The 27,908-nt window shown below is 38.6% G+C and overlaps 2 protein-coding genes across 3 annotated transcripts; both read left to right on the forward strand.

The window, feature by feature from the left end:
- Positions 1-492: 492 nt before the first annotated feature.
- gltpa (glycolipid transfer protein a) lies at positions 493-6,843 on the forward strand. 2 transcript variants are annotated; one of them, XM_037776734.1, is made up of 6 exons: positions 493-681; positions 868-1,001; positions 4,522-4,580; positions 4,679-4,812; positions 4,900-5,050; positions 5,153-6,843. In XM_037776734.1, exons 2-6 carry the CDS (start codon positions 899-901, stop codon positions 5,333-5,335), a joined length of 630 nt encoding a protein of 209 aa, XP_037632662.1. In that variant the 5' UTR covers positions 493-681; positions 868-898; the 3' UTR covers positions 5,336-6,843. The 2 variants fall into 2 exon arrangements, with proteins under 2 accessions (XP_037632662.1, XP_037632664.1); XM_037776736.1 differs by having other exon boundaries at positions 871-1,001.
- A 4,591-nt stretch (positions 6,844-11,434) lies between these two features.
- trpv4 (transient receptor potential cation channel, subfamily V, member 4) lies at positions 11,435-27,047 on the forward strand. The gene is made up of 17 exons (XM_037776595.1): positions 11,435-11,749; positions 13,302-13,383; positions 14,117-14,565; positions 15,152-15,327; positions 16,633-16,785; positions 17,583-17,723; positions 19,176-19,474; positions 19,603-19,782; positions 20,013-20,171; positions 21,187-21,279; positions 21,422-21,495; positions 21,866-22,031; positions 22,119-22,185; positions 23,093-23,397; positions 25,105-25,232; positions 25,328-25,449; positions 25,571-27,047. Exons 2-17 carry the CDS (start codon positions 13,375-13,377, stop codon positions 25,669-25,671), a joined length of 2,622 nt encoding a protein of 873 aa, XP_037632523.1. The 5' UTR covers positions 11,435-11,749; positions 13,302-13,374; the 3' UTR covers positions 25,672-27,047.
- The last annotated feature ends 861 nt before the right edge of the window (positions 27,048-27,908 follow it).

Raw genomic sequence — 27,908 nt, forward strand, 5'->3', positions numbered from 1 at the left:
AAGTATATTTTTCATGCACTAAAAAGCAGAGATGCTCACAAGTAAATTTAATCTCAGAGTTATTTAATCAAGCAATATCACCAATATTATTATTAACCAGTTATTATTTTTATTATTATTTAACTTATTGGCTAAGTACAATAAGTTAAAGTATACATAGTATATTTTCATGAACTAAAAAGCAGAGATGCTCACAAGTAAATTTAATCTCAGAGTTTTTTAATCAAGCAATATCACCAATATTATTATTAACCAGTTATTATTATTATTATTATTATTATTATTATTATTATTAATATTATTTTAGGATCAGGGATAGAATTAATTAAATAATGAATAAATATAATTAATGAAGTGGAACGAAATGGCAAATTTAGTCAGATTATCTACCATCTCCCAAACTAGTGTAATTTTTAAACTTTGAGATATTCCACAAAACTCCATTAGTTGGCAGTAAAGCAGCACATGTGATTAAACGCAGAGGAAGACCGGCTGGTGTCAGCTGATTAGAGCACATCAGGTTCCGTTCTTGTGTGTTTGTCCTATCACTTCTATCTAAACGACGTTTATTGGCCCTTTTACCCGGAGAGGTGTCGATGACCCGGATCTGTCAGTAACAAGTCCATCACAAGGAGCCAGCGGCTGGATATTACGCACCACTATACCTGGAGTTCAATTTAGGTGACTTGTGTGTACATGTGTGTGTGCATATGTGTGTGCATGCATGTGTGCGTGCATGTGTGTGTGCATGCATGCGTGTGTATGTGTGTTGGTTGTGGTGGGGTGGGGTATGACACACAGCTTCCTCTCTGGTGCTTCACTGTACATCCGCAGTTGAAGGTTGACAGCCTGTTGCTCTCGTTTCAGCAGTAAGAAGAGTGAGTCCTGGACCAGAGAGATGGCTCTGCTAATGGAGCACCAGTTCAGACAGATGCCAGCTGACAGACAGGTGGAAACAAGACCGTTTCTGGAGGCTGTGTCATACCTTCCACCCTTCTTTGGTAAGTGAAGTTTCCACAGTGTGTGACACAGTTAAAGAGACCATGTAAGTAATAGGCTCCAGTGTAATTCCTGAATATAAAGTTATACAGAAATAAATATGAAAAAAATGAATTCTCAGATGTCAGTGGCTGCAGAGAGAAGAGACACCTCTATACACAAATGTATTTCTATTCAACCTGTCAGAGATTACATTACATGCACAGTCACATTATAGGATTGATGACACTAATAAGCGTTTTAAGCATGTAGATTCTAGGCTACTGTGTGATGTGTTAAATTGGCTGAACGTGCACACAAAAGCAGGATGTTATCTGACAGACGTTCCCCTGCAATGGACCTTTTTTTTCCACCGTCATGCATCTTTCATGTGGGATTTGTTCAACTTTGATTAATAAACACAAAACTTGTTGTGAGGGAAATCTGTCACAACACTTCCATCAAACCTAATGAACCGATCTCTATCTCTTTCCAAATGATAATCTTTTTTGGATCGTATTCCTCACCATCAAGCTGTCCACAATCCTTCAGCATGCATAATTTAATCCGCTGGCCTGGATTTTAAGTTGTGAAAATTGATTAGTACGGTGTTGAGTTCCCCTTGCCCATTCACCGGCGGCATGGTGCGCCAGGGCATCTTTGTGTGACTTCATTCTGTATTAATATGCCAAAGGTCCTCTATTGAATTTGCCATGTGAAACCCTTGAGAGGAACCAAGTCTGATGTCAATATTAAGCTCTTTCCTCCTTGTCGCCATTGTTTTTCCTGACCTAGAAATTTCTTGGCCAACTTTCCTACAAGCCATTAAAGTCCTGCACGCTCATAGTACATTCATACAGGTGTTTTAAATTAGTTAGACTTCTTCTTCAGGACTGTGTGGACAGTACCTCCTGACTCCCCTGTGAGGTTTATGCAAAAGGGATGCAAAATCAAACCGTAAAAAAACTAAAATTTCTATTACGTACAAACCGAACTTGGTCCAGGTTTGTTGAACCGTTGCACCACTATGAAATACAGGCTTGCTAATTATTTGATGAGGTGCCAGAGACATAGAAGAGGCAGTTATCTAGGCCTACTTGACCATTAAGTATCCTGCCTTATTTCAAGTATAAAATCAGCGTTATGGCTTCATATAATATAGAAATATTATTCATTACTATCAATCAATCAGTCTATTTATTTGGAGTTCAAAAACATTGGAAATGGTTGTTTTTCTTCTATCTAATGTGCAAAACAAACCAAACCGTGACCCAAAAAATGCAATTCAAACCAAACTGTGAGCATGTTGAACCCTTGCATCACTAGTATGCACCTGTTTTAAACGCAGCACAATTCATATTTTTATGATTATTTTAAGTAAATGGAGTTTAGTCTCAGTAAACTCCCTGCACGGCTCTGGCAGAATAATTAACACCTGCGTGGGTGTGCAAGTATTCAAGGACTTATTTGTGTTTGTAGTTTATCTATTTTAGTTTAATTTGTGAAATAGACTTTTCTGTTACATTCCAGAGAGTTGTTTAATTTTTTCCAGACTGTGTCTTTGTAACAAAAATCTTGTGAAGAGAGTGGAAAATATAGAGAGAGAGCCACACAAGATGAGGATGTCTCTGAAATAAGATATGTTGCCATCAGTGTTGTGGCGATGCATCGCATCAGCACAATACAGTGGACTTTGTCATGAGTAGTTTCCACTAACAGCTCAGGAGCTGAAAGCTGTCTGTTGTGTCAGTGGGTCAACCAGGAGCCGTGTGTGGTCGGGACTCTGGATGTCTCATTGTTCGCCATCCCGTCATCAAATACTCTAATACGACTAATTAAAGGACACCTAATGATAATACTGTGATGATATGTTTGTGAAATCAGCACACACTGAAGACCTAACTCTAGAGTTATTGTAGGCCACAAGAATGTTTCAACCTCTTGAGTATGTTTCCAGTATTTCACATAAAGAGTAACACCTCCTGAAAATCTTGTTGTTGCTAAAACCTTCAGTTTTACAGGTGTACTCCAGGACCCTGTAACATAACTGTTGGGTGTGTTTGCAGGTGCAACAGAGCACACTTCTGACCACACCCATCAATGATGAAACAGGCTTGAATCTTTCAAACAGATAGGGCAGCAAAACACACCTTTTCAGCCTGGTGTTAAGTTACTCCTTAAAGGGAAACTTGGCAGGATTTCAGGCGGCTTTGTATCGTTGTAATTAGAGCTGCATCGATTAATCAATTAGTTGTCAACTCTTTAAATAATCGTCAACTATTTTGATAAATGATTAATCTGTTTGAGTCATTTATTCAAAAAAAAAAGAAGTCAAAATTCTCTGATTCCAGCTTCTTAAATGTGAATATTTTCTTTACTGCTCTATGACAGTAAACTGAATATCTTTGAGTTGTGGACAAAATAAGACATTTGAGGAAGTCATCTTGGGCTTTGGGAAACAATGATCGACACTTTTCACAATTTTATAGACCAAACAACTAACTGATTAATCGAAAACATGATCAACAGATTAATCTACAATAACAAATAGTCATAGTTGCAGCCCTAGTTGCAGTGTGGTTGGTATGTGCAAATGAACAACGTTAGGCTTCCCTCCGTGTTACCAGCGCTCGGAGCTCGGAGCTCGCCCGCTGGACCATCGCCGGCAAAAGAGCGGCCTTTTGTAGGTCTGCTTGGTCCTCCACTTCACTAAAGCTATATCATACATTATGTAAATCATTAAAATATTCAGACCCAGATGCAATTTCTTAGCTGCACAGTTTCATCAATTTTAAAGATTCTAAATGTCTTGTACATCATGTTATACATATTTTCCCTTTAATTCAGCCTTTAGGTCTGGGAGGTTGACTTGAATGTGGTGCAACATGAGTTTTTAAAGACAGAACCCAGAAAAGTCTACAAGGTTGAAAGGTCAACCTCACCAGTTTAATGGTATTGACTAATTTCAAGATATTTTTGAGCTTGAATAGTTGTCTGTTTCTATGTGTCAGCCCTGTGATAGTCTGGCGACCTGTCAAGGGTGTACCCTGCCTTCACCAACTGTCAGCTGGGATCGGCTCCAGCCCCCCTATGACCCTGAACAGGATAAGCGGTTACAGATCATTTATGAATGGAAGATATTATTGTAATAGTGATTACTTCTGAAATTATGTTTTCTGCATGTGGTAGTTCATTTATAAAAGAAGGAAAGCTATAGCTGCTGAAAATGTATTGCATTTCAGTGGTGCTCCAAACAATTTGCATGGGTCATTGAGAAGTTTAAATATATATATTGCAAATTCATGAAAGCAATTTAAAAAGATGTCAGATAATATCCAATAAAAAGCCATGCATACAGACCTGTAATAAAGGAAAGTCTTTATAGTTACCTTTATAGCTTCTGTGTTTTTGGAGGCTGGTGGTCACTATGAGAAGCTCTAAATAATACTGATATTCTCATATAGGCTCAATAGTTTTGTTTAAATATGTAGATTTTCACTCCTTAAATTCTCAGTCACTCTCTGTGTAAACGTTCCTCCTCAGACTGCCTTGGCTCTACTATTTTTGCACCAATAAAGGCCGACATAACTGGTAATATCACAGTAAGTATGATTATTCTTTCATGTGCCCTGAGTTGGCTCTACTCTTTTCTTCTCAGTAACGTTATAATACAATAAAATGCAACTCTTTTACCTAAAAGAAAATCAAGGCGGTTTACGAAACCAACCCAGGACGGTTCAAGACACTCCAGCATATTCTGGAGGCAGAGAAGGAAATGCATGGAGCAGAATGGCCCAAAGCTGGAGCCACGTTGGCACTTATGTGGCTAAAAAGGTTTGAGAAACTTTACATTTCAGATTTTATAGATTGTTGGGCAGTACTGCACCCATAATCACTGTGCATGTCTTCTTTATCGACCAGGGGTCTACGATTTATTCAGGTCTTCCTGCAGAGCCTGGTGGATGGTGAAAAGGATGATAGCAACCCAAACCTCATTCGAGTCAACGTCACCAAAGGCTATGAAACAGCCCTGAAAAAGTATCATGGCTGGTTTGTGCAACAGTTCTTCAAGGTGAGTTCAGAGTTGATAGATGTGTCTTTTATTAGAAATACATATATAAGGGAGCAAAATGTAGAGTCTGTATAAATTCGGCATCTTGATTTGCTCTTCTAGGCAGCTCTTTTCGCTGCTCCATATAAGACAGATTTCCTGAAGGCCCTCTCCAAGGGTCGGGACGTCAAGGAAGAGGAATGCTTGGAAAAAATCAGAAAATTCCTCATCAACTTCACTGCCACCGTTGATGCTATTTATGACATGTACAATAAGCTGAATGCTGAGCTTGATTACACAGTGTGACTGCAGCGCATTCCTCTTTCCTCCAGTGATCCTATTAGTTTACAAAGTCATTTACATTCTGCAGTCTGCCGTCTACATCTTGACATGGCTCCCTTCAGGTCATCTGACAGCTCACTGTGGAGTGTATTTACAGCACTCTGTCGTCACACATCAAATATGTGCGCACTTTTAATCATCTGCGTGTCTGTTCTGGCTTTCTCGTTACTCTGAGGCAAGTTTCCCAAAGCAGCTGCTGATTTAAAATCAGTATTTCTTTGTTTCGTTACAGAAAAAGCAATAGCATTGTCAGATATGTATGTGTGTGATTATAAGATAATTATACCAAGAATCAAAGTGCTACGTAACAAATGTTTTTGAAACTGTTACAAAAGCTTTAACTAAATGAGTGAGGTGTCTGATGTTGACAGATTTAATGAGCCACGTCACTAGCAACGCTAAATATAATACAAAAAAGGTTGTCTTTGCTGCAATAATTTGTACCTGAATTTTAAAATTTTTAATTTATTAAATTTGAAAGTTTATTCTTCTATATCCTGAGATAAGTTAAGGGCTGCATTTAGTTGTAATCATTAAAAAAAAATAGAAAAATTACAAAACAGGAATTTAAAATGTGGTACGTCTATGGCTTATAGTTTGAAGTAAATTTATCAAAATCCAAAGCACATAATTTACATGATTTACAAACACTTTGTAAAAGAAGTCATATGTTTTCATCTTACACAATGAATACTGTGTAGTTGTCCATGTTTTCTGGGGATTGGATTGTAGTTTTTAGTTTTTAATGAAAAATTTTACTTCTAAGTTATTACAGTGTCCTAAGTTATTTATTACAAAACACATGAATACAATATTTTTCTGGCATAATTTTTGAAAAGCTTACAAATTTCAAGACGCTGTTGTAAACAGCTTTTAATATTGCACACCTGTTTGTGCCTTAAGCTGGAGCTGCGGAGCATTTCAGTAACCACGTCAGCTTTTTTGCCTTTAGTCCTTTATATTTTTATACATGTCACTTTGTGTGAACCAAGCAGGCTAATTTAAAACAAAATGTTAATTATTACTTAAATTGTGGTCTCTTTTATACTTCCATGCTATGCAGGACTTGAATATGTATCTTAACTATTCTTCCAAAGCAATGCTTCATCAGCACTAAGTGCTTCTCTGTCCACTCTGCTCTCAGGTGCTTACATAAAACTGAATGTGAATTTTCTTTAAACCTCTTCGTCGAGTGGATATAAAGTGTTGCATTATGACTTTTTTGCCTTCGACATGGTTGTTAGATACATTTTTAGATACTTGGCTAAGCGATGTGATATTTTGACAGCATACCGACCTTGAATAAAGGTTATGTTGGTGGCCTTTGGTTAATCAGTACTGTTTTGAGTTCACGTCTGATGTGTCTCTTGTGGCTGAAATTATGTTGCAGTGCGTGTATAGTGCAAAATAACAAATCTTGAATTTTCAATTTATGTAAACCATAATTTGCAATAAAAATATGTGCAATAATTCATACGATTTCCTTTACTTCTTGTGCATCTCTACGATTTGTCCTATACATCACAGATCGGAAACTACAGATAAATGTTTACTCCAACTCCATACTTGAATACAATTTTGAGGTACTTGTACTTTACTTGAGTGTATTTATTTTTTGTCACGTTATATTTATACTCAATTACATTCATTGGGAAATATTGTTGAAAGTTTTATTTTGACATGATTTACCGGAAGTGTGAGTATGCTATAATGTCTGCATTGACGTCACTTTGACTAATTTAGCAGTTCCTCGCTGTCACCACTAGAGGGCAGCAAACAGTCCTGATTTTATATACACAGATCAACATCTCCTAGCATCAACACAGAGGTAGACTCAGGAACTGATAATGCTTAAAAAATATAAATATTGTTCAGGTTAAACAACTGGTAAATAAAAATAACCTGTTGCTAACTTGACCTGTGTTTTTAAAATCAGGAGTTTTAATGTCCTCCAGTGGTCACAGGTAGGAACTGCATCATAGAGTTTGCCAAACTAGCACCATTGCAGACTTTAGTAGGAATGAATACTGTTATCAATCAGTGATTATATTTATTATTATATTATATTATATTATATTATATTATATTATATTATATATATAATATGATATATGATATATCATATTATATATATATATATTATATTATATATTATATTATATTATATTACATATTATACATATTATATTATATATATATTATATTACATATATTATATTATTATATTATATTATTATATTCTTTAGAGGTATCAATTAGACATTTATATTTAATAATAGTATATGTATTTCTAATGAATACTTTGTTCTTGTTTGAGACATTTTTGTATTGTCTTCATTAGGTTATATGTTTGTATATGAATTAGTTCTGTGTCCACTTGTGGTAATTCCCCTTTTGCACAGTAGGTGGTATGAAGAGGAAAATACAAATAGGAAGCATCAGTAACGATCAGTAATCACAGGGCAGGTGTGTTATTTACCTGAAGAGGCACTCTAGTCTTTAGCCGTCATATTCAGGATCTAATTGAGTCATATTTGTTTGGTTGCATGCAAGTTATTAATTGAGATAAGTGTGTGTGAATCGCCGTCAACAGTGGATGGACCTGATGGTGTACAGATACACCCGAGTATGGCTACAGGTATACCGACGTTTGGGAATGTGAATTATTCAAAGGCCATGCGTCTGTGTTTTTTCTCTCTTTTCCCCCTTTCTGCTACAACCTCTACTAATAAAAAAAGGCTAAAATTCCAGATAAACATCTTTAAAAAATGAATAAAAAATCTGAAAAAATAATCATAGTATTGAGATATTATTTTTCTTTACTGGTGTTTCCTTACTCTGTGAGTTCATCCAGCATCGAGCTCATTTCATTTCAGATTTCTATACAAAAAACACATCAGCCGTTTGTTCTGTAATTAACAGGAAAACATTCTGTGATGGAAATTCATAAATGCATAGACGTGTTTTATGGTGTTCAATTTTAAAATACGGGAATCAAGGTTCAGGTCTGTGATTTCTGAAAATTGGAGTAAAAATTATTCACATAAGCACCTGTGAGACAAAATATGCAAACAGTCACAGAAATCCAATATTTCATTTAGAGACTGGAGAATGTTTCTGTCCAGCTACATGTAAAAGCATAAATTTAAATGTTTTTATCCAGCAATTTCTGGACTGAGACACAAAAAAAAACACATTACAGACACACAATCATTCAAATATAAAAATCACTGTCATTTGACTGTTGCAGTTTTCAGCTGTGTACAGACGGTAATGTTTTTCAGGTCCATCTCTCCTCACCTTGATGTCCTCGTCTCCTTAACGTCCTCTTCTCCATCCAGTCTTCTGCCCCTCCCCAACACCTTGTTTCTTTTCTCTGTGAACCATCCAAGAAGACTAATGAGCTCCTTAAATGGGATCGTGTCTAGAAGGTAACCCCAAAGTTGTGAAACTCTCCCAAGATGTTACAGTCAGGCATTGACCTTGAATTCTTAAGGTTAGGATGGGTCATCGCTTTCTAAACTTGGGGGTAACCTTCTAGACACGACCCTTAAATGGGCTTTAATTTCAGCTTCAGGTATTCTGAAGTTCTGGACATCAGAGATAACAATATTCTCGTGAAGTCTAAATTCTCGGGAAGTCTAAATCACACCGAATGATATCTGAATGTGTCTGAATGAGTTTTCAAGTTCATGACAAGGCTAAAGAGGCCAATGAATTTAAAATATGTTTATACTTTCAATATTCAACAATATCAAACACAACCCAGCTGGTGATGAAAAAAAACATCCTACCTCAGAGCTTCAGCACAGAGAAGATGTCTCAGTTGGTTTGTATAACGTTCCTCTTCTTCCGGAAGGTCATCCATTGAGGCTGCATCTAAAAGTGTGTGACAAATAAAAGCACCTGTCTTTACATGTAACACAACTTATAGTTAAAGTAAAAATCATACAACAATAGTACACGTTTATATAATTTATAGTTAGAATCGACATTGGAAAGTGTATTACAGACTAATGTAAAATAGATGCTGTTCTACGTAGTTTGGTATGGTGGATGGCGGTATGCAATTAAAAGTTGGCAATGCAATACCCCAAAGAACGCAAAGAAGAAGAAGATGACGACGACGACACTGGAAAGTGGAGAATTGCATAATGTTCATGAAAAAATGACAAAGATACGCAAGATTTGGACAAACCTGAAGATTCTTGCTGGTGCTTTCACATCAGGGACACGGGCCCGGATCTGAGTACACTTGACCCCAAAGTCCAGTTTGTTTGAATAAGGTGAACGCTCCGTATCGTACTCGGGCATGGTTCGCCGATCCGTACTCAAGTCCACTTAAAAAGGTGGTCTGGAGTATGGTTTATGTGTACTTCAGTACGGTTCACATCAGGTGTGAAAGCCAACTGTACCAAAACATGGAAGTGTACTGTGTAGAGAGTTTGCTCTGGCTGGTGGGTGGTGCTTGATATTTCCTCAACTGCTCTCAACATGGCTGTCGGGTCACAAACTTTCTCATTTTACAGCTAAACAGTGCACTACAAGATGATTCTGAAAACATATGAGGTGAGAAATAGGCATTACAGTAACTAAATATTAATTCATATTTGATCAGCGCTGCCTAGTTTGACCGTTTGATTGGAGTATGTGAGTGATTGACAGCTGCTCAGAGACGGCAGGCTCCAGCTCGGCTCTGATTGGTTGTTTTCATCCAGTCTGTGAAATCTTTCAGATGCCATTAGGAGCACCGGAGTACGACGGAGTATTAGGGCCACATTGAGGAAAAAAAAAAATCGGAGATTTCGAGAATAATGTTGCAATTTTACGAGAAAAAAGTCGTAATATGACGAAAATAAACTCATAAGTTTTACGTGCCGCCTGTGTGAAAATGAGGAACGTGGAGCATCTTGTGAAGTTATACTTTAGTAAAGGTTTCACAAATAAGAAAATACTTAATCTTTTGGTACATCAGCACCACATTATCATCAGTATCAGGACCTTCAAAAGATTGTGCAAGAAACTGCATTTATTCCGAAGAAATAAACCGAGACAAACAGCTGCTACCCGTCCAGAAGCAGGCTCAGTCCTCTCGCCCGTTTTGTTGGTTGCTGGTAATATGTTTTCCTAATATTACGACTTTTTTCTTGTAAAGTTACGACTTTATCCTCGTAATATTACGATTTTTTTTCTCCTAAATTTATGACTTTATCCTCGTAATATTACGACTTTTTTTCTCCTAAATTTATGACTTTATTCTCTTAATTTTACGACGTTTTTTTCTCGTAAAGTTATAACTTTATTCTCGTAATAAAATCTCTGATTTTTTTCCCCCTCAATGTGGCCCTAATACTCCCTCGTACCGGAGAACACCAGAGGACACAGAGGCACATGATTTTTTTCAGATTACCTGTCTCATGCACTACTGTCTGGATATAGTGACCGTTTTATAAAAATTTAAAATCATATTTGTTCCAATTCTACCCACTGCAGCTTTAAGTGTTCATACTGGGGAGTTGATTTACCTCAAAAAATTATCCTCTTTTTTTTAATTATTATTATAATTTTTAATTTACTTATCTTTTTGTGTTTTTGGTCCTTTCCTTTTTCCTTTTTTATTTTGTATATGTTTTGTTTATGTTTCTATCGGATTGAATTAATTTATATGTATAAATGTAATTGTTTATGAAATTAATTCTGCTTATTTAATGGTGCAATAATATTGTTATAGGGATGGGGGTGTGGGGGGGATATAATTTGTTTATACAATTATTTCTGTGATTTATTGGATTTTGTACAGAATACCAATAAAAAGACTTTGAACTAAAAAAATGATCCTCTGATTTGCAGACGTCTCGTTTTTACATCCATGACAAACAATGGACTCTTTGGCGTTTTCGGTCCAAAATGGCGGCAGCGCCCATCTAGCGGCTGTTGTCAAAAAAGCACCAGAGTTTCGCCTCTTGTCGTCTTTCTTCCTGGGACAGAGGGGAGGGGAGCGGGCGTTGTTTCTGCGTGGTCCTAGTACGAGTTAGTTTTCGGACTGTGAGAAGTGGAGAGGTCCAATGCATATTGCCTTCTAAAAAAGGTGGGGGGACAGAATGTCTCCTATGTCCTCCCACGAAAATGACGCCCTCGGTGTGAAAGTATCCGTTGTTCTGGTGGACTGTACCGGCGGTAGGACACATGAATCAGAGGGATACTGAGATTGAAGTCAAAGCATTTAGTGTCATCTGGCAGGAGTCACACTGAACCTGAGGAGGCAGCAGAGAAGCGTCCAACACCAGAGAGAGAGAATAAGTTTCAAACTATGGAAAAAAGCTGCGGACTAGTTTATTTTTGAAGAAACACAAAATAACACCAACAGATTAGATCAAGGTAAGTAACATCTCGAATCCTTATTCTTCATTAAATGCCTTTGAATGAATCTTATCTTATATAAATTGGTTTGTGTTAGGGGGAAATACTTAACAGTTTATTATAATTATTAAGACATTGTTTGAGTCGACTTTTAATGATTTTAATACTCCTTTTTAGAAATGTGTATTTTTATGTTTCTTTTTATTTATGTCCAATTAATCCATACCTTTGTGGGATTTTTTTCGTTTGTTTGTTTTTTCTATGGTATGGACCTCCAAAACCTTGAAATCTATTATTTTATATTATATACATTATTTTATTTTATTATTATATTATTTAAAATATTAGATCTTTTTGTGCTTACTTTTATTCCCAGCAGCCTTTTGGCTCCAAACAGAGCCTTCAGCTTCTCCTGCTCTGGATAATGTCACATCAGCAGTGACAGTGAGCAGGAAGTCCCACATCTCTGAGGCTGCATTATAGAGTCACTCACATTTATAAACTTTCACAAGTGGATTTTCACTCCCTGACCCAATAAGTGGATAATATGTGAGCTTTGGGGTCTTTTATTTCAGATCCTGTTTTATCACTCTGACAGGTTTAATACACAGTGGATCCTCCACTTAACAACTAAATCCTTTACTCTTATAATAGTTTATTAGATAGATAGATAGATAGATAGATAGATAGATAGGTAGTAACTTTATTGATCCTGAGGGAAATTCAAGTTTCCAGCATCACAGCTCCATAGTGCAAAACATGTTGGTAAAAAGGCAGTAAAAAAGTTAGTAGTGCAAAGTACAAAAAAATATACCAGATATAAAAATACAAGGAGATGAAGAAAACTGTTAAAACTGAATATACTGCAGGGTAACAGCTGTGATACACGACTATTAAAAAAGTGAATATAGTGCAGAAGAGACTGTTAAAAGTGAGTATAGTGCATTATTATCTGTCCTGCAGGCTGTCCTCCTTTGTGTCCCCCTCCCCATCCCTTGAGAGGTGTTGTACAGTTTTTTTTTATTAAGGCCAGCCTCTCTTTGTTCCTCCGTCTTTTTACTATCAAATGCCCGTTGAGGTGTAAAGGCATGATAATCCCTGTCTGTCAGACAGAGTTGTGAGTCATGCCTCCCCCTTAGTGGGACCCCAGCTCCCCTGTTTGTGTTGCTCCTTTGCAGTCTGGCTTAGATAGGTTGTCAATGTCATGAACAAACTCAGTAAAGCGTATGGTTTTGAAAGGAAGCTTCAGGGGGAACATGTGAGGATGTCATGTTGTACAAATTCCCCTGTGATATCATCCTGTAGCAGTAAAGTGTGTGTCTGTGTGTGCAGAGAAGCACTAGTTGTAACGAGTGAGTCAGGTGGTGTGATCCAAGAGAAAACATATCCGTCTGACCAATGAGAGGCCGGACTCACAGCCGTGCTATTGGTGTTGGCATCAGTCCTTTCCTACTTTTTCCACACATATCCCAAACCTACAGAGCTCTTTTTATATCACTCAGGAGCTACAGATCTTTTTTTGTCTGAACTTCTGTGTCAGTTGATGATGACTCTTTTTTTGTTTCTACAGGACGCCCACATGCTTCAGCATCATTTCCAGTTTCCCCTGAAGAGGAATTTGGCACATCATTGTGATAAAAGGGATGAACGAGGTACAGACTGGTTAAATGCCAAATGTGTGCTTTAAAATCTGCTTCAAATTGCAAGTGGGAATTCCCAGGGTTGGTTTGGGAATTGTAGTCTTAATACAATTAGTTTATTTGTTTTATTATTTGTCCACTTTGCTCTTATCACAGTGGCTAGCGTAAGATCTTTGTCACCTTTGCTATTTCCTGCAGTACTTACTCATCTGAATTCATGCCAACAATAATAACATTAACTGAGTAAAAAAAGGCATCTTATTTGTTCATACTTTGCTGAGGTTCTTACCTTTTAGGCAATTTGGCCTGTTGGTGATTCCTGCCGGCTGCATCTCACATCTGTTATTTGTACATCCTCCTTCATCCTTCCTCATGTGACCTGGAAATTGATCAGGTTCACCATCATCAAGGGCATCCAACTTCTCTTAATGCTGCTTGAATAAGCAAGATGCAACTGAGGAAAGAAAGGATATAAATTATATAAATGAGATGCACCTGTTCATAGCAGAAATAAACGTCTAAATGCTGGAGATGACAAAAGATCCCTAAGCCAAATGTTTTAAGATGATAGTTTCTGAGTTATAAAATATGTAAGTAGTGAAACGTTCCTATTTCACACGATCATAAATGTCTGATTGAATTTAAACAGAATAAAGCATCCCTGTGTCTTTTTCCATTTGTACAAGACTTTCCTGACTACCTAAAGGCCACGCAGCTCACACCCAGAACATTTTGTTTATTCCAGGGCCGTTCTGCTCTCCTCCGAAGGTGCCACCTTGCCTTGTCCAAGGCCGACACCCTCAGCTCTGTTCCTGCCAGAGCCGCTCTCTCTGTGGACTCAGGTGATGGCGGGGCCGCTCAGCCTGAGGGCGACGCAGCGCTCGCCCTGTCTGAGCTCTCCCACCTGTTTGAGAACGAGGATGGCTCCCCATCAACTCAGGACACGAGTCAGGATTCAGCCCTGGAGCTGGTTCAGCCCGGCCAGCCCGCCGACGGCAGACAGAACCTGCGGATGAAGTTCCAGGGTGCTTTCAAGAAGGGCATCTCGACCCCTATGGACCTACTGGAATCCACCATATATGAGTCAAATGTGGTTCCAGGCCCCAAGAAAGCACCCATGGACTCGCTCTTTGACTATGGTACCTGCAGGAACACCAGCAACCAGAAGCGACGCAGGAAGAAGCTCCCAAGAGGGTGAGAAGGGGCCTCACTATCTCTAAACTACAATAATGTGTGTTTGAAAGATTTGATAGTTGTGTGCTCCTTTAGGCTTTTTAGTTTACGTGTTTCTGACTTAACAGTAGTGTACATAGACTAGATGTTCTTTCCAGGGACAAAAGGGCTGGCTTGGAAAAATGTTGTCATGAAAATAAAAACCTCCTACAACTACCACTCTGTAGACAGAGGTGTGCCACATGAGGAAGTATGTACACATAAAACACACACACACACTGTGGACCAAGCAGTCTCTCATTCAGCCCATTTACGGAGCTGACAGAGAGCCTGTTGTTGGTCTCTCTGCAGCCGTTGAGGTAATATTTAGGCTGCCCTACCTGTCCCATACGCACAGAGGTCTATTTACTGGAGCACTCTAGGGTGTGGACGACTGCTCAAAAGATGGTTTGTGAATCAAACACCCATTCAATTCTTAGTTTTATGTCAATGAAATGTAAAAAGAATCAAAAGGAACTCAACAGAAGGCCTTCAACAGATTAGTTGTAATCAGTTTGCATCTTACAGTGAATGTGTGACATTATGTCATGATTTTGTGTCTCCTTAGTAAAGCTGAGATGTCCTGTGATGATGAACAAAACTCAGACCCACCGAAAGTGATGAAAGTATTCAACCGCTCCCTCCTCTTCGATGGCGTGTCACGTGCAGACCCCGAGGCTCTTGAGGGCCTGTTGGAGTACCTGCAAAGTCACGAAAAGAGGTTAACTGATGAGGAGTTCAGAGGTGAGACTAAAATGTGTAGGTTGTCACATCAGATATCTGTGTATTGAAACTACACTACAACTACTACAACTACACTAGACTACAAGGGAACAAAATGGGTTTGTGTTTGGATAGGAGGGCCATTTTTGTGATGCAGATGACAGATTCATTTCTCACTCTTTCACACAGTTTCTGTCGAAATTCTCTCTCTTGAATGTCGACTCTGCATTTGCTCTGAAGCAGAAACTCAGTCTTATCTAGTGACGTTTTTTCCTTTGGCCTTTTGTATTCCCCTGCTCCTCTATCTCCGCTGTTTTTCGCTCAAAGGATGCAAGAGGGAAAAGGTGGAGTTGAGTCTTTTTCCTACTAGAGGCAGGCCCATGGAAAGCTTCCTGTGTGTGAGAAAACATTATTTTAGGCTTATAACAGGGAGCAGAGAGAAATCACAGCAAACTGTCATCTCCCTCAGAGAGTTAAACAGGGCTTTAAAGTGTTTTTTTCAGAAAGACTAAAAATAGTGAAGGGCTTTCTTGACCCCTGTCTTTTACAGTTTGATCTTATGAACCCTACTTAATTATTTGCATGCGACAATTCCCAAAACTATTTATCTTCTTCCGTTACTCATTCCCAGTAGATTTAAACCGACACACCAGGAAGTCACATGTTATATGACAGTAGATTCCCAACCAGGGGTTCTTCTACCCGAGGGGGTACTTCTGCAGTTACCAGTCGGTATGTGAAAAGATTGTGGAGTAGTAATTACAATTTGATTTAAGAATATATATCCACATATTGAGTAAGCTGAGACACCTCCTGAACACCACATGTTGAAATCAAGAGTGTGTAAAAATGAATTAACGTTAGCAAGCAAGTGGAGAAGTCTAAACAATTCAAAAGTAATGGATGAATGGTGAAATAGTTAACTAAAAGTAATGAATAAACACTTCAAATAGTTAACTAAAAGTAATGGATAAACAGTTGATATAAATAGCTAAACATGTAAAACCGCTAAATGTAATGGATAAATGGATAAAATAGCTAAATGTTAGGGATAAACAGTTGCAATTGTAGCTAAAAGTACTGGATAAATGGTTGAAATGTTCAGCTTCTGCCTTTAGTAGTACGAATGCAAACTTGACCAAACCAACCTAAACATTAACAATTCAAGTCATGAAAAAAATATTCCAACAATATCCATTTTTATGTAATTGATAGTGCTAAATAACATCCAGTAATTCAAATGAACACATCTGGAACATGATGGGTAGTGTTGATGAAGGTGTTCTTAAATAAAGATTCTTTGTTTTAATTTCATTTTTCCACCAGAGCTATCCACGGGTAAGACATGTCTGCCTAAAGCCCTGCTGAACCTTTACGGAGGGCAGAACGTCACCATCCCACTGCTGGTGGACGTAGCAGAGAAGACGGGAAACCTCAGAGAGTTCATAAATACGCCCTTCAGGGATGTCTACTACAGAGGTATGGACATAACCCAATAATGATAATATGCAGTTACAGAAATGTCATTTGTAATTTAAAGGAGTTTTTTTTAAAGAAATAAGTAATTAGAATTTTGCAGATTTATACAAGACGGTGATCTCTTCATATTCTACTGAGTTGAAGCTGGCAGAGACAGTGTTGTCTGGTTGTTGAGGCCCCATTATGGGGAAAAGGGCTGTATTTACATTATGTACTGTATCTATTTACAGCTCTGTAAATGAGAGGAGATCCAGGCCTCATTTGTTTGACTTTCATCCCTTAGTGTTTTGACGAAGGAAGCCTTTTCACCTTTGCAAAAATAGGTTTAAAGAAAACCTTGAAACACAAGATGTGGTATTGCTCTTCTTAGTTTTCTCCATGATTTGTGCGTTTACCTAATGTCTTTACTTTTCACAAGTAGTCAGTCAGTTATAAAAAAAGAAGCCGTTTTTGCTCATTCAGGAAACGCTTTTTACATGACAACATAAAAACTTTTAAGGGTTTAGTTTCTACTGGTTTTGACCCCATTGAAACAACCTGCACATAAACGTAGCCCTAACCCTTTGTGGCTTTTATGCAGTTTTTTATGACCTCAGCGCTCACGCTCATAATTGGGCAAAATCCTGTAGACAGGACAGAGTGAACTCCGTCTCTTGTGCTTTTTAATAATTACTCTTGGAATACACATTCTTTTAGCTGATATTTATTCAATTTGAACACAGCACAAATAACAGCACTGTTGAATACTAAAAATATTCAAAATGTTTCTGTATTATTGTGCTTTTTTGCGTTGTCAGGCCAGACGGCGCTCCACATTGCTATAGAGCGACGCTGTAAGCAGTATGTGGAGCTGCTGGTGGAGCTGGGAGCTGATGTTCACGCCCAGGCCAGGGGACGCTTCTTCCAGCCCAGGGACGAGGGGGGCTACTTCTACTTTGGTAATGACCTTTGTTGGCACATAAATCTAGTGTGGAAACAAAAGAGTTCATTGTGCTTCTGTATTTCCGTTTTCAGCCAACCTTTTACTCTATCCTTAGGTAGGCAGACGGTCACAGGAAGACGTCTGGAAAACTAATACTGTATTTTCTGCCTCATAGAGTTGTAAAGATGTGGTGCGTCTGTGGTTTCTATGACTTCATTGGTCGCTCTTTTAGTTTCCCCTCAAGAGTTTCTGCTTTACTCACAAGTGGTTATTCTGTCTTTTACAGCACAGAGTTGACATCAATGCAATGTGCACTACAGCAACTGCCAAGATAACATAGTTGGTACATGGTCCTGGCAAAGAAATCTCTGTTGCCATGGAGAAATGACATAAGACCCCACCCTCGCTCTTTTTAACGTGGCAGGTTTTGGCTGAGCAAACGCAGTCAGGATACTGCTGTGGTCCAGAGGTCCACCTCAGAGCCAGATGTTTTCTGATGTATCGTACGAGAAGCTGTCATTTAGTGGTGCTCCAAAAAACACATGAAAAGACTAGCATTATGTCATATGTTCAAGTGGTTGTCCAGTGAAAGGTGTCTGTGTTCTGCAGTGAAGAAAAGTAAACATCCTGTGCTGACCCTCCTCTGGGCAGGACTCCACTGACCTGGAAGAGAGGAAAAATACATCAGAGGCTGTAAATTAACTCAACACTGCCCTCTGTGATGTCTGTTGAGGTACAACCTCCTACATCACAGTATGTGGTACCAGAAAAAAAAATAGGTTTTCATTCATAAGTGTGTCCTTTTAGCATTCTGAAGATAATTATAGCAGATATAATTGATTTTAATGTTGTTCTCCAAAAACACAGAAAGAAAGGTAGCTTGTTATGGACTCCGTTTTATTTTTTACCCAACCCAATTTTAAGAATTGTTTATTTGATTACATTCATGCGTTATATTTCTCACTCATCACAGAGGAGATGATTTCTATTTGCACTTAGCACGGTTGTCATTCCTAAATCCCAGCGTGTCCGGGCACAGTGTGAGTAATTTGCTGCGGAGCTTTGCAGCGAGGTGAACAGGAACCTGGCAGGGCTGATGGCTAATGGGATTTAGACTCACGCTAACACTCTGCATGCACCCGTGCAAATCCATGAAGAGGAGCGTTTCTATGCGAGGTGACAAAGTAATCTGTCACCCATGGCAACGGCTCATTTTCAGCAGCTGCTTTTGGCACTCTGGCCCCATTGCGCCCCTCCCTCAAACAACTGCTAATTGTGCTGTTTTCATAGCGGGGATTTAAGTCGAATCTTTGATCCATGTTTAGTATGCTTTGCAAAAACATACAGACGCCAGCTACACTTCTTAATTAACCCTCCTGTTGATTTGCTTATTTTTAATCTGAAATACAGTTCCTTTAATCTCCTGTGAATTCAGTATGAAGTGAGTGCCCTCTCTCTGTTTGCCTAGGTGAGCTGCCTCTCTCACTAGCTGCATGCACCAATCAGCCTAACATAGTGCACTACCTGACTGAGAATCCACACAAGAAGGTCGACCTGCGGCGCCAGGACTCACGTGGAAACACGGTGCTGCACGCCCTAGTGCACATTGCGGACAACACCAAGGACAACACGCGTTTCCTCACAAAGATGTACGACCTGCTGCTAATCAAGAGTGCCAAGCTCTACCCAGACTGCAGCCTGGAGACGGTTTTCAACAACGACGGCATGTCACCCCTCATGATGGCCGCCAAACTGGGCAAGATCGGGGTAGGGAGAACGATGCATCAGTGCGTCAAACAGCATCAGTATAATAAAAGAAGTTATCATCACAATTCTCCAGGCCATAATATTATTAAGTCAAAGGTCAATAGGTCAGCTTCTTCATGTTCCTCCAGGTTTTTCAGCACATTATCCGACGTGAGATCAAAGATGAGGAAGTTCGTCATCTGTCACGGAAGTTTAAGGACTGGGCATATGGGCCGGTGTACTCCTCCCTCTATGATCTGTCTTCACTGGATACATGTGGAGAGGAACCGTCTGTGCTGGAAATCCTGGTCTACACCAGCCGCAATGAGGTGAATAACAACATTTTGCTCAAGGGCATGTTTTTATTCCAACTATAAAAACTACTGAAATTGAATATTGTTTCTCTCAAGATCAGAGTATTAAGAGCAACAAGACACCAAGCATAACATAAAACATGTATGGGTGCATCAAAACCCGAGTGCGATAAAAGATTCTGTGTGTGTCAAAAATAATTTATTTTTCTTACATATCAGTGTCATGTTTCTGGTCCTGTTGTCAGAACCGCCATGAGATGCTGGCAGTGGAGCCCATCAATGAGCTGTTGAGGGCCAAATGGCAGAAGTTTGCTGCAGTCACCTTTTATATCAGCGTGGTTTCCTACCTCATCACCATGATCACCTTCACCGCAGTGGCTTATTATCACCCAACACAGGAAACGGTGGGTGTCAAACTACTGGAAATGTAGACGTTTTCACAGCGTGGCCAGATCTCATAGCAGAACTGAACTGTCAGGACACCATATGAACATATCTTTTCCCATAGCAGCTATTTAACTTTTTGTTTATTTAGTATATATATATACAGTATATGTAGGCCACATATGCTGTACATCAGATAAGTTAATACTGTTTGTAGGGCCGTGTATTGGCAAGAATCTGACCATACGATAGTAGTCATGATACAGGGTTATGAATCAATATATAGCGATACTGTAAACAAGACAATATATTGCGATTTTTTACATTTATTTTATGAAAACTGTCTAACTAAAGAACACATCACCATATGCATAAATCTGAGTTAAAAAAGTTTACTTTTTTATGCATCAGAACAGTGGCATCTGCATTTGCATTTATCACAGTCCCTATAACATCCAACGTCATAGCACTACTTTGAAAGGCACATATCTTTGCAAATATTTGTACATGAAATGTTAATATATCATGTACCGGAGCAGCAAATTTGTATTCCAACTTTGTACCAATTTTGCACCAAGTGACCACTTGCAGCACTGAATTAAAGGAATATTTAAAAGTTTTGGGAAATATGCTTATCTGCTTTCTTGCCAAGAGGTAGATGAGAAGATTGACATCACTCATATCTGTACACTAAATGTGAAGCTACAGCCTGCAGCTGCTCAGCTTCATTTAGCATAAAAACCAAAAGCAGGGGGAAACAGCTAGTCTGGCTCTGTCCAAAGTTTAAAAAAATCCATCCTCTGGCATCTCTAATTTTTCTAATTAACACATTATATCTTATTTGTTTATTCTAAATCTTCTCATCTAACTATGGCAAAACAGTGAATAAGTGTGGTTCCCAAAATATTGAACTAATCCTTTAACTGATATGGTGTATTTTGTATATATATATATACAGTATATATATTATATTTCATTGCTAAAACGTCCAGATTGAGTTAATCTTTAAGTCTTGTCTTCCTTCCTTCCTTCCAGCCTCCGTACGCTTACACAACATCCTCTGACTACCTGCGTATGGCGGGAGAGATTCTCACCTTGGCATCAGGAATCTTCTTCCTCCTCACCAATGTGAGTCAACACACTCCGACGCCTCTTTATGGATCGATCATTGGTTGCTCACCGCCGTCTCCAAGTCTCTTGCATCAAACCTGTGTTGTTGTTGTTGTTGTTGTTGTCGTCATTATGGAAATGTCTCTGCGTCTCTTTCCAGATTAAGGACCTCTTCTTGAAGAAGTGGCCCGGGGTGAAGTCTTTATTTATTGATGGATCCTTTCAACTGCTGTAGTAAGTCTCCATCCTCCGTCCTGGTTCCCCCTTCTTCTTCACCTCTGCCGTAGCAGCTCTTTTAGCTCTGACTTTTACTCAAGGCAAATTTTGCATCCTCTAAATTGAGTCATCTAATTAATTTCTCAACCTCCTCCCTGGCATGTTTTATAGTTTACATCTTTAATTAAACCCCATGATCCAAACAAAGAGCAGAGAACCGTGTTGATTTAAATCATTAGCAACACGACTGTGATGTCTACATTCTGTTCAAAATGCCAAACGCCAGCAGTCACATCTTCCTGCCTTCATGGAGCCTATTACTTCAGTATCACACACACTTTAGCACTGGAACTGCTTCTTTGACACACCTCCTCTCTGTCCTCTCTAGCTTCATCTACTCTGTGCTGATTGTAGTCACAGCTGCTCTCTACCTGTCTGGCATTAAGGCCTATGTGGCTGTGATGGTGTTTGCACTTGTCCTGGGCTGGATGAACACTCTTTACTTCACCAGAGGCCTGAAGCTCACTGGCACCTACAGCATCATGATACAGAAGGTTAGATAATGGAGACCATTAACTAATGAAAAGGAATTAACCTTCAATATCACCATCCATAACACTCCTGTAATTTTTGGTCCACAGATTCTTTTCAAAGACCTTTTCAGGTTTCTGCTGGTGTACGTGCTCTTCATGATTGGATATGCATCAGGTAGGTTTAACTTTACAGGTGTATGTCTGCGTTACTTAAAGGGACAATTTGACAATTGGGAAACATTTTAGCATGAAGTTAACAGGGTGTTTCGCCCTGTTTCCAGTCTTTATTTTATGCTAAGCTAAGTGTACCCTAGCTCCTAGCCTGGCTATGTGCAAAGGTAAAAAAAGATTGATGGATGTGATTGATGGATGGGATCGATGGATGTGATTAGGGCTGCAACTAAGGATTATTTTAATTGTCGATCAATCTGTTGATTATTTTTTCAATTAATCGATAAGAAGTTTGGTCTATAAAATGTCAGAAAATGGTAAAAAAAAATGTTGATCAGTGTTTCCCAAAGCCCAAGATGACGTCCTAAAATGTCTTGTTTTGTCCACAACTCAAAGATATTCAATTTACCGTCATAGAGGAGTTAAGAAACCAGAAAATATTCACATTTAAGAAGTTGGAATCAGAGAAATTTGACTTTCTTTTTTTTTTAAATTACTCAAACCAATTAACTGATTATCAAAATAGTTGCCGATTAATTTAATAGTTGACGACTAATCGATAAATCATTGCAGCTCTAAATGTGATGGATGGATGCTCTATTAATCCCAGCGGTTCACAAGTTCATATTATTTCTGTTTGATCCGTACAAAGAATGTAGTGTAAAATTGTTATGTTGTGGTTTTACTGGGTTATGTGCCTGACTACTTCCCCCTGCTTCCAGTATTTACGCTAAGTTAACTGTCTCCTGGCTGTAGCTTCATATTCAATGTACAGACATGAGAGTGGGATCGTTCTCCTTGTCTAACTTTCAGCAAAAAAAAGCGAAAAAGCACCTTTCCTAAAATGTTGAAATGCTCTTTTAAGTGCTCTTAAACACATTAACCCAACCTCCTCTGTTTCCACCCCACAGCCCTGGTGTCCCTGCTGATACCATGTCCTCCACCAGGCACAGAGTGTGAAGGGGGCTGTCCCACCTACCCCGACTGCAGGGACCAAGACACCTTCAGTGCTTTCCTACTGGACCTCTTTAAGCTGACCATTGGGATGGGAGAACTAGACATGATCCACAGTGCACAGTATCCTGCAGTCTTCCTCATCCTGTTGGTCACCTACATCATCCTCACATTTGTCTTGCTGCTAAACATGTTGATTGCTTTGATGGGGGAGACGGTGGGACAGGTGTCCAAGGAGAGCAAGAAGATCTGGAAGCTTCAGGTGAGCAGGAGGTGACTCTTTGTGGTGGGCAGTGCTTAAAGGGTCAGTTCTCACAAATTATAAAAACACATTGTCTCAAAGCCTCCTCTGGTATCATGCAGATCATTTCGGTCTATTTCTGGCAGGTTTTGAGATATTCCTCTCTGATATTTCTGCCTCCACTCCAACACATATGAAACAAATTTTGTTTTTGGTGCTTAAAGGGACTGTTTGTAACTTCTTACACGTATAAATCACCCGGGTCGGTATCCCATGCGCTCTCGCGTGTGGCTACGCTGTTCAGACAAGACTCCAACACAAACTACACGGAAGCACCAAAACCGCAAAGTTATATCTAGTGAAGCCCGTCTTGCAAAACAGTGTTGGCCTTTCTCTGTATTTGGTCATAAACCAAAGTAATGGACAAATCAAATGTTAATTAAAAAGTTAAGGGATCGCCAAAGTGATTCACACATGGATGTATTTACCAATTTGCGTGTCAATCTATTAGAATAATTGCATAATTGCATATCAATTAGGCTACTCACTGCATGTTACCTGTCTCCATGGTGAATGGAGAATCCGTGCAGCATAATCCAAACAAGTCTTATTTATCCAGTCGTATGCTCAGTACTTCCCAAACACACGTGTTTTCGTCAAAATCCTACTATTTAAAAACACTTCCGCATTCCGCCACCACCGTCATGATTGCGCATGCGCGCTGCGAGTTTTTAAACCTGGAGCCCAATTAGCCAATTAATACATCCATGCTTCAATTAATCGAGGATTTTCTCCGTCCTCGGCTTCCGGTTTCCGTTCACCATAGAGGCATGCCAGAATAACAAAGTTATCAAGAATTCAGAGTATCATAGTTGAGTAATTGATATACAAATTATATTTTTGGGGTAAAGTATTCCTTAAAGATATTTCCTCTAAAAAGGCACAAATGTCAACCTCATGGTGGCACTAGAGGAAAAGTCGGGGGATCACCAAAGTCATCAGGATTCATCCACTAGGCACCATGGATTTCTGTATCAAATTTCATGTCAGTCAATCCAGAAGTTGTTGAAATTCTTGTTTCCCCCCCAGAGGTTTAAGCAAAGATAGATAGATAGACAACAACAAATCAGAATTAAGAATCAGAACCGTGTTTATTGCCAGATGTATGAGGTATACATGATGTATGAGGAATTTGCATTGTTTTTTTTGGTGCAAATAAGCAGTAAAATAACAAAAGAATAGATAAAAACGTTAGAATAAAATAAGAATAAAAAAATAGAAATTCTACCAATATACAATATACAATATAAGCTATAAACAAAAAATAAACAAAACATAAAATTAGGTGTAAGGGGGAAGTATATACTCAAATACACACACATACATACGTGTACATACACATACCCATATATATATATATACTGTATATATATGGGTGTATGTGTGTATATATATATATATATACATATATATACACACACGCACACATATATGCAAATAGAAATGTTTTAAAAAAAGTTAAAATAGTTAAGGAAAAAGTGAGGACAGACCAGACCAGCTGGACTTCCTTTGTGACCAGGAAGATCAATATCTAATAACCGGAACAAATAAAACCCAAACTATATGCATAACTAATTACCACAAGAGGTGAGTAAGAAAATATTTTATGTTTTTTGTTATTTTAAGTGGCTTAGATACTCCCATTAAACATAATGTGTACTCACACAGTGGGCAACGACCATCTTGGACATCGAGCGTTCTTTCCCAGTCTGCCTTCGCAAGTCTTTTCGAGCCGGGGAGATGGTGACTGTGGGGAAGAGCTGGGACGGCACCCCGGACCGACGCTGGTGCTTCAGGTATTATGCACATGACTCATAATCACAGTCACTCAGCAGCGCCAAAGCCGCTTCAAAGAAAACTGTCAAACCCTGATGGTGTCTTGTTATATCAGGGTGGATGAGGTGAACTGGTGCCACTGGAATCAGAACCTGGCGATAATCAACGAGGATCCAGGCAAGAACGAGACCTGCCAAGCCAACGGGTTGCAGCAGAGTGTCAGAGCCTTGCGGAGAGGTGAGATTCTCACTGTGCTCTCATGAATAAATGCATCCACAAATAAGTATATATTCATGTGGAGCGCACACTAACTTATTCATACAGATGAAAGAAAATCCTTCTTTTTATCCCCCTCCAGATCGCTGGTCCACAGTGGTTCCGCGGGCGGTGGAGCTGAGTAAGGGTCCGCGGCCTCGTGATCTGGTGATAGAGATGGACCCACTGGCACCAAGGCACTGAGGCCTGCAGGAGTGCTGTCCTTCTTATAAGGAGACAGCGGAGAGCCATCAGCACCAGTGAGATCACTCTGCAGGGGACGATTTGGCCAATGACTGTACTAATTTGCACAGATTTCATGTGCCTTTTGTTCGGAGAGAGTATAGTAAATATTACAGTAAGTCAGTGTAATAGGACAGAGTGCTGAGCACACAGAGACACTGGATGTACAACGTCTTAAAGAATCACTGACCTCAAAAACACCAAATAGAATTAAAAACACCAAACCTGAGATTAAAAAAGAAGAAGAAGTAGTATTAAGGACACTATAAGCTGTAATTTGTTTGTTGCTTGTCACAGAAGAATATAAAAGTTATTATAAAAATGTACTGTACCTCTGCATTTCAGTGGCTGATCACTCAGGGATTCAACAGAGTCAAAATATTTCAGCATTTGCAGTCTCATTATAATGTTACAGAAAACAGAATCATGGGTTTTCTAATAGCTAGCAGAAGCATAATCACTGTATTATGGCATTAGCAGTGTAAACAAAAGCTTTGATAGAAATGCCATCTACAGATATAATCACAATGGGAGAAATCATTGCAATAAATATTCATAGATTTATAGAATAGAATTTTCTTTTATACGCTTGCTTTATATCTAAGAAATCCCTATATGATGTATCATACAGATTATATTGTAAAATGTTTATTGTTCAGACTATGGGGGTTCAGTGTATAGAAACAGGATATATGTATTTTATAAAGAGCATTTTCTCTCCATTTTCTATACCGTATTAATCAAATAGTTTCAAAGTCTCAGGCTTGGACCGCCAGCTGAGGCAGCGCAGCCTTCATTTCAACTGAAACAATGCACTATGCCAATTTCTGATGTGTGCATTATTATATGAACACAAAGACATTGTTCTGAACAAGATGGGCATGATGAGCAGGTTATAGTTGTCAAGCAAATATGCAAATGCGAGACAATAGCCTTCCGTGTTATGGTTTGTCTTTGAATTTCCAGAGTTATTGTTCCTTTGCAGCTGGGGTATTTGCATAATCAACTCTCGGGCCTCGCCATTATGTGCTTCCCCCTATTTGCTGCAGTGTTTTCACTGCAATTGGCTCCTTGCCCTGTAGAGCATCTTGTTTATACACAACTACTGTATGTATACATGTATGTGTGTTATTGTACTACATGACGGGGTTTGATGAAGAGCAGAGAGGCCATACAATTCATTTTCACGAACTCATTACTGTTGAGGGTCACAGGTCATTGTTCGCTATGTGTACATTGCTTTTATAAAGAGACACATTGTTATGCATTGTTATATTGTTTGTACATTTGCTGCACAGAACAATAAACACTGAATTTATTTTATGAACCATACAATAGTCTGTCTTCCAATTCCTGCACTGAATTATGAGATTTTTTTCTGAAGATGTTTTGCCACCAGTACTTGAAAGATTGATTGAATTATTTTATAGGATATTTGCTACAAATCAGCATCAGCCAGAAATTATTTAATTTGACCAAATGTCCCATATGAATTTGTGAGGGAATGTAAAATGAATGAACACAACATTTGGGAAAGTGCTGAAAACAATACCCATTAAAAAGAAAGAAAGAATAGTTTATCATGGAAAATGTTAGATTTTTGTTATTTTTTTTAGTCTAGTTTTGTATTTTAATTTGTGTTTTAACTAGAGAGAGATAGTAGGTTTTAGTTGGACAAACATTTAAATATCTACATTTATATTCATCTCACTGTTATCACAACATTGTTCTATAAATCATTACATGAAAAACCTACATGTTACCATACTGAGTCGAGAAGCCAAACATCTATATAATCTTTTCCTAGAAGGTTTTGATGACATTACATGTGTAAAAATGTGTTCTTCATTTTCTGTGTATTTTTTTTACAAAATGCACATTCATTATACTCCACATTAAACCTAATTCTCAAAAACTCATTACAAGGATGTTTGAGTTGTGTTAATGATCATGTGCAGTTCCTTCTCTGGCCTGCTGATGGCTGCAGAGGTCTAAACTCCTCTCCTCTCGCATGTAGGGATCCCAGTTGAGACAGATGACTGTTAGCTGTGTCAGAAACCGTAGGGCACAAATATGTATTTTGTAATTATAGCCTTAAATATTGAATTGTCAGTGCTAACTGTTATTAGCACTATAACCTTTAATAGGTTATAGTTTATAGAATGCAGTTCGCTTATGAAATATTTTGTTCCTGTGGA

The sequence above is a fragment of the Sebastes umbrosus genome, chromosome 8, assembly GCF_015220745.1.
Source record: "Sebastes umbrosus isolate fSebUmb1 chromosome 8, fSebUmb1.pri, whole genome shotgun sequence".
NCBI classification, from domain to species: domain Eukaryota; kingdom Metazoa; phylum Chordata; class Actinopteri; order Perciformes; family Sebastidae; genus Sebastes; species Sebastes umbrosus.

Coding starts and splice junctions, on each gene's coding strand:
- gltpa (XM_037776734.1), top strand. CDS start 899: ATGGCTCTGCTAATGGAGCACCAGTTCAGACAGATGCCAGCTGACAGA. Junction 1,002..4,521: donor ATACCTTCCACCCTTCTTTG/GTAAGTGAAGTT, acceptor GTTCCTCCTCAG/ACTGCCTTGGCTCTACTATT. Junction 4,581..4,678: donor ACATAACTGGTAATATCACA/GTAAGTATGATT, acceptor TTTACCTAAAAG/AAAATCAAGGCGGTTTACGA.
- trpv4 (XM_037776595.1), top strand. Junction 20,172..21,186: donor ATCACCCAACACAGGAAACG/GTGGGTGTCAAA, acceptor CCTTCCTTCCAG/CCTCCGTACGCTTACACAAC. Junction 22,186..23,092: donor CATGATTGGATATGCATCAG/GTAGGTTTAACT, acceptor TCCACCCCACAG/CCCTGGTGTCCCTGCTGATA.